This window comes from Pleuronectes platessa, chromosome 6, assembly GCF_947347685.1.
Source record: "Pleuronectes platessa chromosome 6, fPlePla1.1, whole genome shotgun sequence".
NCBI lineage: Eukaryota > Metazoa > Chordata > Actinopteri > Pleuronectiformes > Pleuronectidae > Pleuronectes > Pleuronectes platessa.
The window spans coordinates 28,511,358-28,524,350 of record NC_070631.1 but is presented as its reverse complement, the minus strand read 5'-3'; the positions used below and the strand labels follow the sequence as shown (position 1 = coordinate 28,524,350).

General features: G+C 42.3%; 1 protein-coding gene across 2 annotated transcripts; it reads right to left on the bottom strand.

Annotated features, from left to right (window-relative positions):
* Positions 1–4,632: 4,632 nt before the first annotated feature.
* On the bottom strand, positions 4,633–11,981 carry LOC128442691 (putative beta-lactamase-like 1). Of its 2 annotated transcripts, none has more exons than XM_053425256.1 (6): positions 11,876–11,981; positions 10,860–10,963; positions 10,604–10,761; positions 9,199–9,419; positions 5,754–5,859; positions 4,633–5,611 (listed from the first exon to the last, which is right to left on the bottom strand). In XM_053425256.1, the coding sequence occupies exons 1-6, from the start codon at positions 11,979–11,981 to the stop codon at positions 4,633–4,635; spliced, it is 1,674 nt and encodes a 557-aa protein (XP_053281231.1). The 2 variants fall into 2 exon arrangements, with proteins under 2 accessions (XP_053281231.1, XP_053281232.1); XM_053425257.1 differs by having other exon boundaries at positions 10,860–10,960.
* Positions 11,982–12,993: the final 1,012 nt, after the last annotated feature.

Genomic DNA, 12,993 nt, shown 5'->3' with positions numbered 1-12,993 from the left:
ACACCATTGTCGATTAGACATTTTTGCAGCTGGGTGACAACTACCTTCTCTGGGACCTTGGACAAGTAAGGGAGTTTAGAAATGGACCTGAGGTTACAGAGATCAGAGGGATCAAGATTTTCTTTCTTTAGCATGGGGTGCACAACAGCATGGGTTAGGGTTAGGCTTACCTTAACCTTTAAAGGCAGCTGGGACACAACCAGAGAGATAGGTGTTTATTAGTGATAGAATACATGGGCTAACAGTGTCAAAGACTTCCTTAAGAAGTTGAGTGGGGATGCTATCTGAGGAGCAATTTGTGGTCCGGAGATGGTGAACCACCTCAAATAGGGAGAAGATTGATATGGGCTCAAACTGATCCAAGACAGCTTAGTGCATAGGAGGAATAGGGGAGTCACGGTCAATTGACGTAGTTAATGAAGATCTAAGAACAGAAATTTTCTAAACAAAGAATTTAAGAAAATAATCACAGAAGGGAGGAAGGTAGAATAGGAGTATATTTACAGGGGTTAGTGAGAGTATTACACATTTGAAAAAGGACCTGAGGCCTTTGATAATTATTGGAGATCAAGTAAGATATAAACTCAGTTTTTGCTGATTTTACAGCTGTCTGATAATCATATAGACGGCTCTGTACGATTAAATTTGTCCTTTTTCCACCTTCTCTCCGCTTGCCAACACACACATCTGAGAGCGCAGGTAGAGATGTTTAACCATGTTCCGAAAGTGCTTTAGTAAGTTTCAACCTCAAGGAGCTACAGAGTCCAAAGTACTTGTACACGAATAGTTAAAAAGAGAGATAAGCTTACGGCGTTAGCGTGCAGGATGAGAAGGCTTGACCACAGAGCAAGTGACTGTAACCATGAATAAAACAGGCAGATGATCCAATATACGTATATATGTATCACAGATTTAATAATAGGCCATTAGATAACATAAGGTCGAACGTGTGCCCCTTTTCATGTGTGAGGCCAGACACAGAATGGGTGAGATTAAAGGAATTAATAAAATTTAAGAAGTCTTTAGACATAGTATTAGTTTCACAGCATACATGCAGAGTAAAATCCCCAGAAATTTAAAAGTGATCACATTCCATCGAAATACCCGCGATGAAGTCTTGCATAAAATCCTCGTTGAATTTCGGTGGACGGTACACTACTGTGCACAGCTCGGGAGAGTGGGCAGTTACAGACTGGATTTAAATACAGTGGCTACCCCTCCACCTTTAGCAGTGGTCCGAGGAGAGCTGAAAAAAGTACAGTCCGGTTGGAGAAGCTTAGAAAAAGCTGTGGATTAACCAACGTGAAGCCAGGTCTCGGCCAAGAGCATAAAATCCACCTGTGAAGAAGTCGTTCAACACAAAAATTTGGTTGGCTAGAGACCTAGCACTAATCAGAGCCATGTGAAAAGTTATATCCATACAGTAAGTATAGATCTGCCTCGAAGCGCAGTTTGCGAACATTGTCGAGATTCACACCGTGCCGATGGTCAGGCCGAAGCTTTGTCATTGGCGCTGGGTCCACCAGGTCAGTGGCGGCTGCAAGCAGTCCAGCTGTCAGGCCGGGAGGTAGACAGGGCCACATCGAAAGAACAGCGATCGCACCAGACTCTGTCACCAAGACGGCGGGAGAGAAGCCCACCGACGGATGAAGATCAAGCGGTGAAGTCAAGACTGCAGGAATGAGGTCAACATCACTCCGGACACAGCAGCAGTCGGGCTGTAGATCGGATCTACCGGGGGCGCGAGTCAGAGAGAAAAAGGGCTGGGTACAGAGGCACTGTATGAATATGTGTGTGAATGTGATTTGTAGTGTAGAGCGTTCTGAGTCTATTAGACACCAAAAGCTCCATATTAATACTGTCCATGTCCAATAACATGTTTTGAAATATCAAAACACTGCAAAGCACCCCTAGGAAGATAGATGGGAGTTGCATGGTGTACAGCTTTTACTAGACTGTCAACCCAGAAGTAGCAGAAGGGAGGGCAGAGTAGCAGTCAGCAGTCACCCTGTCTGGATCATCCCAAAGGTCAAAGATAAAGCCTCGGATCCTGGCATGGGCGACATAGGCGGTTGCCTAGGGCACAAAATGCAGAGAGGGCGGCACAAGAGACTGATATATCATGACGTGACACATGCAATAAAAACCAGTACATTCACATCACAACATCATCTTGGGGCTGTTCGTACCGGCAGCGTAGTGCCGGGAAGCTCCGGGAAGCGCCGCGGCCGACTCGCGATCTGCAGCGATGGTTACGGGGTCTGTTCTATTTTTTTCGCTCGCTGAGAGCAAATCGGGCCGGAAAACACACTGAAAATGATGATATATTATATACATGATTAAATATGCATCCCATACTTTCAATTTCTCCGCTGTTCTCCTGGAGTTTCATTTCCCAGATTTTTGCCTCCACATGATGAAATTTCCCATCTTCAATTATGTACTTATTCCACACATTTGTCAGTTGTGTCTAAACAGACAGACACACACAAGCACATACTCTGGGGGGGGGGGGGGGGGGGGGGGTGGCTACAGGCTTGCGTAGCTCAGTCACCTGTGAAGACCATCATCATTTACCCCTGAACCAGCGCGGAGAAATGCGCTTCCTGTGTGAACAGCCAGGCGGCTGATCGCACAGAATCCGCGCTTCTGTCTCAGGTGTGTCCCTGACGTACACGCTACTGTGTTAGACTGTGGTAAGAGTCAAAGATGATTACAAAAAAGCATTAAATTATCAGGTGCAGGATTCAGAAAGCGCAGCAAAGTAGAGGAGGAGAAGAAAGAAAAATTTGATGTTTATTTTTGTCGACATTACATGATATGTCAGACTCTTTTCATTTTCTATAAATTACTATTTTGTCTGCCTGTGTGTGCATCTGTATACAGTCTAAAACTTATTGGGGATGCATGATGATGCAAAGTTGCCAGGGCCGGCCCTGGATAAAGTGAGTAACATGTGTTGATGAGAAATTAATGTGATGAATGGGAAAAGGAGGAAAAAGAAGCTCCGTGTGTCATGTTTTCCCCACCTTCTAGACCTAAAGAGGCTTAACTAAGAGCAGGTCAAAGACAGACCTGAACCAGCTCTAAATATGAGCTTTATCGTAAAGGAAGGTTTTAAGCTATTCTTAAATGTACAGATGGTGTCTGCCTCCCGAACTGAAACTGGGAGATGATTCCACGGGGGAGGAGCTTGATAGCTGAAAGCTATGGCTCCTACTTTCAGAGACTTTAGGGACGAGAATTATAAATTCTACACAGCATTTTGGACAAGTTTGCAGAGTCTTTAAAGACTTAATGGTGGAGTCAGATAGTGAGGAATTACTAAAATTGTCATTTTCAGCATCTTTTTGAGACAGGACATGGCTGAATTTTGAAATGTTATGTTGGTGAAAGGCGTTCCTTGAAGTTTATTTTAAATGTGAATCAAAGGAGAAGCCTGGAGTAAAGGTAAGACTGCTGATACTTTTGCTGGAAGCAAGAAGGAAGCCATCAAGAGGAGCTACTTCATTAGATAATGCATCTCTTCAGGTTTGTCAATGATTTAATAAAATAAAATTGTCCAAGTGAACAGTATTAATTACCTCTAATTAACAGTTTGGGCTGAATCTTATTCACATTTATGATATAAAAAAAGATAACTATATTAGTGTGATCTCAACATCAGATAACTGATTACCTTTACTTTATTTTGAATTTGCTTCTGTGTTTCACATGAACCTACCTCCATCAGCTGCTGCCAGGGCTGAGAGGCTCTGCTGTATTAGCAGAGGATCAGACAATTACAGTGTAGGGATGAGTGGGTCTTCTTCTGCCTTGAGTGTAATGTTTTCGAGTTTCAATTTGGATGGTCTGAAGGCAATGTGCTGAATGGCACGTCAGCTTGAGTATAAATGCAGGGTCAAAGTTTCACAAATAGATTGATTGTGGGGTTTTCTCTCAGACTGTGAAAGCTCATCGAAAACAGACCTGAACTAATTTTGATTACACAAAATATTTCAAAAATTTTGAAGAATGTGGATTTAGTTTCTGTGTATAAAACCTTTTTCACACATGTACATAATATTTCTACATCGACCAAACTTTATTACACATTAACAAACTTTACTTCGTGAGATTTTTGTCTTACAAATTCACACATTCCATAAAAGAAAGCATTATTTTTACTTGCAGACTAAAGTGATATACTAACTGCAGGCTGTACAAAAATTTCAATTATTTTGTTATAAATTTCACAAGCTTAAGCTATTATTTATAATCATTTGACATAACTTATTAGTTCATAATGCAGGCCCTTTTAAGGAAAATGTTCTGCCCATTAACCAAACATGTCTTAACAAAAATGTATAGAGCAATTTGTCAGTTCTGCATTGCCTGTACTAGTTACTTTTCAGGAGAATACCTTTCAGAGATCTGGACAAGACAAAATTATAAAATTGGTATTACGAGAGTTAAACAAATGATGAATCAAAACAAAAATTTCAGATTATTCACATTGATTTAAAAAAGAGGTGACACTGACCACTTGAAACATTCCAAACTTTCATATTTATGCAATATCACGTTACTCCTTGTATATTTCCTCAACAGCACCCCTCTTACAATGACGGTAACTTGTTAAACTGGATTAGATCATGAAGTTAAGTATGGTCTGCCAGCTATCCTTGTCACTTTGTAAGTGTTGAGCCCTGGGGAATCGAATCCTGGTGACACACCTTTTTTGTTGAAGACATAAAAGTTAAAGATCTGCCTGTCCTGTGCCTCAAGGGACACTGAGGCACTGTTAAACTTTAGTTTACAAGGGTATGGGCTCTCAAACACTACCCTGAACACCCTGTCCTGAAGGTAATCCAAGCGAATAGTTCGGTAATTGGACGGCACAGTTGTGTCAACCTGTGGTCCAAACTGCTGCATCACTATCACTCCATCTGAATCGACTTTGATTTCATAGAAGGTCATATTCCTAAAAGTAAAAAAACCAATATAGGGAGCTGGGTCAGGTGGTGGTTTGAGCATTTGTTGAGTGTCTCTGAAAGCATTCACCACCACAGGGATGAGATAGCTGTAGGCCTGGCTCACAATGTCCTGTTCTGCAGGCCGAACCCCAGCCATCAGGACTACCAGTCCTAACTTTAGCCTTGGTACTAGGGAGAGGGTGGCCGCATAACCATCCAGGTCGCCGTCCTTCCTCACCACATCATAGCCAAACTGCTCATTGATCTCCCATGGTGTACCGGTGGAGTTTGCAAAGTAGCCACTATGGCATCGTAAGACTGGGGTCATCATGGTGTTCAGGGTGTCCTGGCGGAGCAGGGTCCCAGCATGTACACCTAGAAGAGCCATCATGAGCTTGGCCATGTCAGCAGTAGTGGAATACATCTGACCTGCAGGTCGGTACCAGCCAAGGTTGTAGAGTGGAGCCAGCTGGCCATTGCTGTACACACCCAAAGCCATCTGCCTCTGAATGTCTGGAGTTAAGCTGAATCCAGTTTGCTCCATTCTGAGCTTTTCAAGAATGTTCTCTGATACCCAGCTCTCAAAGTCTGTGCCAGTCACCTTCTGGGCCAAAATATTGGCCAATAAGGAAAAAGCAACATTGCTGTAGTGGCATCTTAGGGAAAGAGAGAAAGAAATGTCACAAATGTTTGCAAGTTGACTCGATGCAAAATACCAAACAGTAGCTCTCTCTTGAAAGTCACATCAAGGCATCAGAGTCAAAAATAGAGCAATAGAGAAAGGAGGCCAAGTCTTACCTGGTGCCTGGATCTGCCACAAGGACATCATCCTGCAACAAAATCAGAGCTGACTGTGTGTCTCCACTCCAGAGGAGATTAGTTGACCTCAATCTTCTGGGTAACCCTGTAAAAATATTAGACAACCTTAATGGGCAAAATTGATACGTATATCTGTGAGCTGTATGTATTAAAACGGGCATGCCAACCCTATTGTTTGCAGAAAGAGTTGCTCTTAAAAAACAGAGTCACAAGGGGCTCATGCGTAGACTCCTGCCTCCTCCCAGAGGAGCTGCACTTGAAAGCTCAGCTTGCATGGTGGTGTCAGTCAATATTTAAATTTTGCGGCTCTTTTTAATGGAGTGAATAGACCACCAGCATGGTGTACGTCAGTCACTTAAATCTGAGGTCTCAGTATTATTCTACAAAATATTGTTATATTATATATATATTATTGTGAAAATCTACTTGAAGACTTTCCAAACTCGTCAGCTTGGTGATACGGATCTAATGCAATCATGATTTGGTTGCACATAAGTGTGTGTCAGCATGATACCTAATTTCCTTCAATTTGTCCAGTATCCAGCAGCTTGTGCCATGGTTTGAGTCAGTGTCCTCAAAAAGTTTTCAAATAGGAAATCCCAACCCCCTGTTAATCCCTCCTTTTAAGTCTTAAAAGACAAAGCTGATTAGCTCTATCTCTGGACACAGGTCAGTGTTAATATAGCTCCTCTCTCTGTTAATCTGTGACCAGGTAGATGCTGTAGTGGGTGGTACAGATGTGTCCTCAACAGTTTGAGACTGTAGACCATTATTTAGATCAATTGGCCTGTTTCAGTTCCTCATAAAGTCCCTGCCAGGGATTCTACACATGGTGGACACAATAACAGAGATCAACCTCAGCCCTAAACCTAACTGTAGGTACTTTTGTTTTACAAACATTTAGAGACAAACTGCAGTAATGTAAGTATTGTTCACACACTTTCTTGTTTTGTTTGTACTCTCAGGATTAATCCTCTGAGGGTCATATTGCAGTAAATATCTCCCCTATCAAACTCTAAAGTGACAATTAATAAATCAACTCAGAACATGTATTTTACACAAAACATGATAAGTATTTATATACCACTAGTCTTATTGACCATTACAAGTGCTTTACAGTATAGGCCACATTCACACGCACATACTTACAGCATTACTGTATGCCTCTCTTTTTACAGTATCTAGGATCTAATCACTGACCTTCTGGTAAGTGGATGAGATACTCTAACCCCTGAACGACAGCCGCCCCGGAAAGTTCACATAACCAAATGTTGACACTCAATGAGATTGATATATTGATGATATGATTGTGGTACACCAGCTGGTGTTGCCATATCCATTTACTTTCTGTTTGTTCCAGTGGCATTGCAATTCGTACAGGAGCTGCTGCTACTGACCATAGTTCACATCATGACTTTCCATGTGCTTGATTGTTAATTTCTGTGGATATTGTGAGGGCCCAGCCAGTGAGCAGTGCTCCACATGGCTGAGGACAGCCAGACAAGAGAAATCAAGGGGTGTGGTGTTGGATGGGCGGTACTACTCCACAGGATCATCTTAGGGAACTCCTCCCCTCCCAGGTGGCTCTGATTGTCCCTCACAGGTGAAGGGAATCAGCCGGGCAATCAGGAGCCATCTCAAAAACCCCAAACAAAGGAGTGAGAGGCAGAGCTGCAGAGGAAAGAGACCCAGACGCTTACAGCCAAACACTATCAGGGTAAGAGGCCAGCCTGCCTGTCTACGCTCATGAAGAGGAATAATTGCTGTCTCTCTCTCTTGTTGGATTAGGAATAGCCCGACGGAGCCCCAGATGCAAACTGCCAACCAGGTGAAGAGTTTTGAGTTACCTTTGGACGCCCTCCTCCCTTTTCCCCTCAAGTTATAAATAAACCTTATGTTATGTTCACCACAACCCCTGCGTCTGACTGCTCTTTTTCCGGTTTTGTGTACCCACTGTTTGCTTTTGCAAAGCCAGGCTCCCACAATATGCACAAACTAACTGTCAATAGCCCAGAATTATTAAACGGAATTATCTGCATCTATATTGGATGTTCCTGCACCTCAAATTTATCTCTAAGCCAAGATTGGTGCAAATGCAGGAAATCGTGTATCACAAAGTTAAGGTGTGGAAGTGAGTATGGTGGGTGAGGGTGTGGTGAACTGGACTGATACCACACGCTTGACTGCATTATACCAGCAAGTGCAGTTTAAAATAAATGGGGAATGTTAGAGTAGAGTAAGGACTGTAGTCTCCTCCCAGTAAAAACTGCATGTTGATTACTAAAAGTAGAGTAGGAGCCAGAACTTTCAGCCATCAAGCCCCTCGGCTGTGGAATCATCTACCACTTTCAGTTCGGGAGGCAGATACCATGTTTTCATTTAAGAGTAGGCTCAAAACCTTCCTTTTTGATAAAGCTTATAGTTAGAGCTAATTAGTGCGGAAGAACGTAACTTTTTCTATTTTATGACACACGGAGCTTCTCTTTCCAACTTCTCCTTCCTCTTCTCCATCCCTATCCCCCTTCCCCGGAATCCCTTTGCTTTATCACCCGCAGATCCAGGGCCTCTGTGGCCGCACCATGGATTGCGGTTTGTGGATCGCGCACCGGGGGTCGCAGTGTTGGATCCAGTGTGGCGGATTCTGAGTTATGTGGGCTGATCGTGGTGCTGGTGGCGGACCCTGTGTCGCGTTGGCATTGGGCACGGGCGGTGGACCAAGACCACGGTGGTGGCTCGTGATGGGTCCTGGTGGACGGTGACTGAGGACTGGAGTGGCGTCTGGTCTGGATGGTGGATCGTGGTCTGGATGGTTGCTGACCATGGACTGTGATTGCAGCGGGACTGCTTGGCATGTCATCTTGGGGTTGTCCTTCGGGATGTCTACCCTCATCAAATACTGCTAGAGACTTTAATCTTTAATCTTGAAGACTTTAATCTTGATGTTTTCCTGCACGTGGCATCTATTGCACTTCTGTCCGTCCTGGGAGAGGGATCCCTCACATGTGGCTCTCTCTGAGGTTTCTACGTATTTTTACCCTGTTAAAAGGGTTTTTAGTATTTTTTCCTTACTCTTGCTGAGGGTTAAGGACAGAGGATGTCACACCCTGTTAAAGCCCTATGAGATGAATTGTAATTTGTGAATACGGGCTATACAAATAAAATTTGATTGATTACTACTACACCCCCTATTACTTATATCTCACATTCCTCAATGACTTTAAAGTTTTAACCTCACCATATAAAGTGCCTTCAGATAATGAATGACCTGATCTGGCGATATATAATTTAAATTAACTCTACATCCTATCCTCAGAAATACACCAGTGGTTGTAGAAAAATATCAAAGAGACAGAAAGGAAGACAGCAATTTCTGGATTAATAAAAACAAATGGCCCCATGTCCTAAAACAGACGAGTGCAATTACCAGAGACCTGACTGGCCATCCTGCGCAGACTAAGTGCTGGAGAGCGGCTCCTGAGGGTTCTGACTGACGAGGATGCTGGTCCCTCACTTTTCCCAAGTGGGTTCTTGATGGTGAAATTGTTTGCGTACTTCTCCAAAGGGTCATCCAGAGAGTCTACCAGGCCATCCTCCCACAGCTTGTACAGCATCAGTGTGGGGAAGATTTTAGAGAGGCTTGCAATTCTGAAATTACAGTGATAAAAGTTAATTCTATTTGATTGAACTGTTAGACTCATCTTCTTCAATGAGTGTGTTACAGGTTACAACCTGTATGACACAAGTGGCTCTATCACATTTAGAATTGTAAGCATGACTTTTAATAATGTCCTCATCAAAGGGTTTGTGCCTACAACTGAAAGATTGTTGTTCACCATTTATTAATCTCAATTGTTGCACTTTCTAGGGTCCAAAACCATAAACTTTCCATCATAACACACCGGCAATGTTAAAGGTTTATCAGATGAACAGTTGTTGAGAAAATCTTAGGACAGATTCCCATTTATGAATAAATGTATCCTGATTTAATAATACAGCATTCCCACTGCGCAGCGCCAAGCCTCTGGCTCCCATCCACTCCCATGTTAAACCTTTGTGCCGGTCACACCGGACAATGAAGTTTTCGTTTCGGCGTCGGGTCTATTTTTTCCGCTTGACGCGAGCGTATCGCGACAGGAAACACTGAAAAATTATTTTAAACGATATTTTATATGATATAAATGATCAAATATGCATCCCATTCTTTGTATTCACCTTCTGTTGTCTTGGAGTTTTAATTCTACCACTTTTCCCAACCACATTATTTAATGTCCCCCTCTGCCCATCCACTACAGCCACACAAGCAGTCATAAAGATAAAAAAGACACCCGACATTAAACGGAGCAAACAGCGGAAAAGTTCTTCAACATGGATGACATTAAATTAATAACTGAAGTCAAGAAGTACAGTGAGTTGTATGATCCTCGGAACATGTTGTATAAAGACAGCACCAAACAAGACAAATGTTGGGACGCTGTTGCTTAATGTTGGAGCAACAAGTAAGTATATGCTTTTATACTACTGGATCCACGGGTGATATTATTAGCGCTGCCCGGCGCGTCCGGTGTGAACAGCCAAGCGCCGGCGCGCTAGGGATTAGCGCTTACGCCACGCTTCGGTGTCGCTTCCGCGTCCGGTGTGAACCCGGCATAAACCTAAAATCAAATACCATATCCCACAGAAGAATTAGATGCTTTTGACTGGATCATTGTAATATGGAAGTGTTTTGCATTTACATAAATCACCTCTTCCTCTTTTTCATACCTCTTTCGTAATTTTTGTTAGTCTCATCTACACGTGTTCTACATAGCGTGAATGATTATAAATCTCACCTGTACACTGTGTACTCATTGGGTGCAGATGAGGAAGGGTCAGTTATGTTTTTCTTTCCAAAGTGTCCGTTCCACAGAACAGAATCATTTAAAACCACGATGGCTGATATCGCTGGTAACTTGGTGGTGTGAACACTTGACCTCAGGAGTACGTCTATCTGTTTGGAGAAACTTCAGTAAAACTAACTGTAACCACATCAAGAATATCAAAATGATAAAACATGAATGAAAAAATATATAATTAAAAGAGATTCACCTTTTCTAAGGCAACCCTCAGTGATGTGATTGGATGCTTGAGGGGCACGGGCTCAGGAAAACGAGGGCACATCTCCTCTACTGTCACTTGTTTTACAACCACTGCTGTGGAAAAAGGATAAAGGATAGTTTCATCATATCGGAAACATGCAGACACAACGTATCTATGTGTCATGGTATAATACAGACCCCACCTGCACAACCAGAGCAACACCTTAAGGATATTACTATATGTGACTGTGGATAACACTCTGACTTTGATAGCAGAGAGTTATCAAATGTGCCTGCAAAAGTTGTTTAACTTTTAGGAAATCAGAGCACATTCTTGTTCAATATCTGAATGAAAGACACCATAATGTAACTCCTGTCCTGTGAACCTGAACAAAACAGTTTCTAGTTGAAAAAGAATGTAAACTAGCTTTTGGGTAGTTTAATGATTTCACTGTTTGTGTGGGTGAATGACCACCCCAGGCTTATATTAAGATGGGATTCTGCAGTTGGTAAAGTGAAGGGAGCTTTGTACTGTACCATTCCTTGTAAATAAGGGGGATTAAAACAAAGATTATAGGAGCAATGAATAAAAGGGAAAACGCTTTGTTACAGCAGAAATCCAGCATAAACACAGTAACCAGAAACAATGACTGTGCAGTAAGTGCTGTAAATAAGTCACCCTTCCTGTAAGTTCCCAGCAGGGAGAGGGTTATTAAGGTGAGTTGCAAACAGGAAACCTTGAACAGTGAGCTGTGTCATACACAAAGCACGAGCAATAACTGTATTCATTCTATCCAGAAACACTCACCAGTACTCAGCAGGAAGCCTGTTGTCTCTCAGCAGGATTTAAGGTCTGCTTTAAACTGGGAGCTAATCCTATTGCAGCTATTTCCAGTTCTGTGTAATCTTGCTGCAGCAGCTACAAATGAACAGTTACACCAAAGAGGCTAAGACAGGCCCACATAGGTTAATAACTCAAACAAAATGTTGTAAAAAATCTATTTATGGAGGCAACATAAACATTACCTGTCTTCAGCTTTGGCATCCTGTACTGCCATATGAAACAGCTAGTCATGACCACAGAGAGCAGAAAGAAGACGACCATGCCCAGCATGGTCCACTTCACCTTCATGTTGTTCAGTGGTTGTTGTGGGCAGCTAACGCATTACAGAAAAATTAAAATAGTGACGAATAATTGAACCTTAACATTACACACAATTCTATTTATGAAAATGATATTTTCCAGAAAAGACAACAAACTTATTATAATTTCATACAAAACAGCTTAATTTATTGAAGGATGGAAAACTAACCTCAAATTTCTCTTTTTATCTCGGAGTCATTCTTCATCGTCAAGCAACAAAAATCCACAAATTAATTTCCTGCAAGGTGAAAAGGGAAAAGCCAGAAGAACTGCATGCTTCCAGCTCCACTGCTCCTGAGTATTGACTGTGACCACCACCCACATGCACTTAATCCTGACGTGATCCCTGGCTCCAGATGAAGGGCTGATTCTATTCCCACTCTGCTTTGAGATCATAATCTGCTGGGAGAATCAGCCACAGAGCCAAATGTATGGAGGAGTGTGAAATGGATATCTGCTAAGCACTCAGGCATCAAATCATCTTATAAACTCTGGGGTTAATTCTACGCATGCAACACTCATCTACTGCTGAACGCTCTCCATCACACTATCAGGAGGACAGGGCAGGGCTCACAACTAGGAAAATTATAAACATTTATAAGATTTGAATGAACACAGTTCTAATGACAGCATGGAGAGAAGACAGTTAATTTTTCAATCTGTTGCTTCTTTAATAGCTTATTGAATGTGACACTCTGACTCTACACAAAACGACCAAAGTTCAATGGTTGATCATGATAGATCAAACTCCATTGGCTGAGAAAGGCTTTTCCCGTTAGTGCTTGCTACCTCTGAATGTATTTGCATGCAGTGGCCTGTCCACAGTAGTGGCCTGTCGTTTTTGTGTGTTTTTATTACGTTTGCTGTTTGCTGTTTGTTTTTTATATTTATTTTTGCACTGCTCTGTGCATCTTCGTACCGCACAATGACGAGATGTTTTTGCAATTGATTGGACACTTTTATAACTTTTTAACCGCACTTCGATCTCTTCGGATCACTG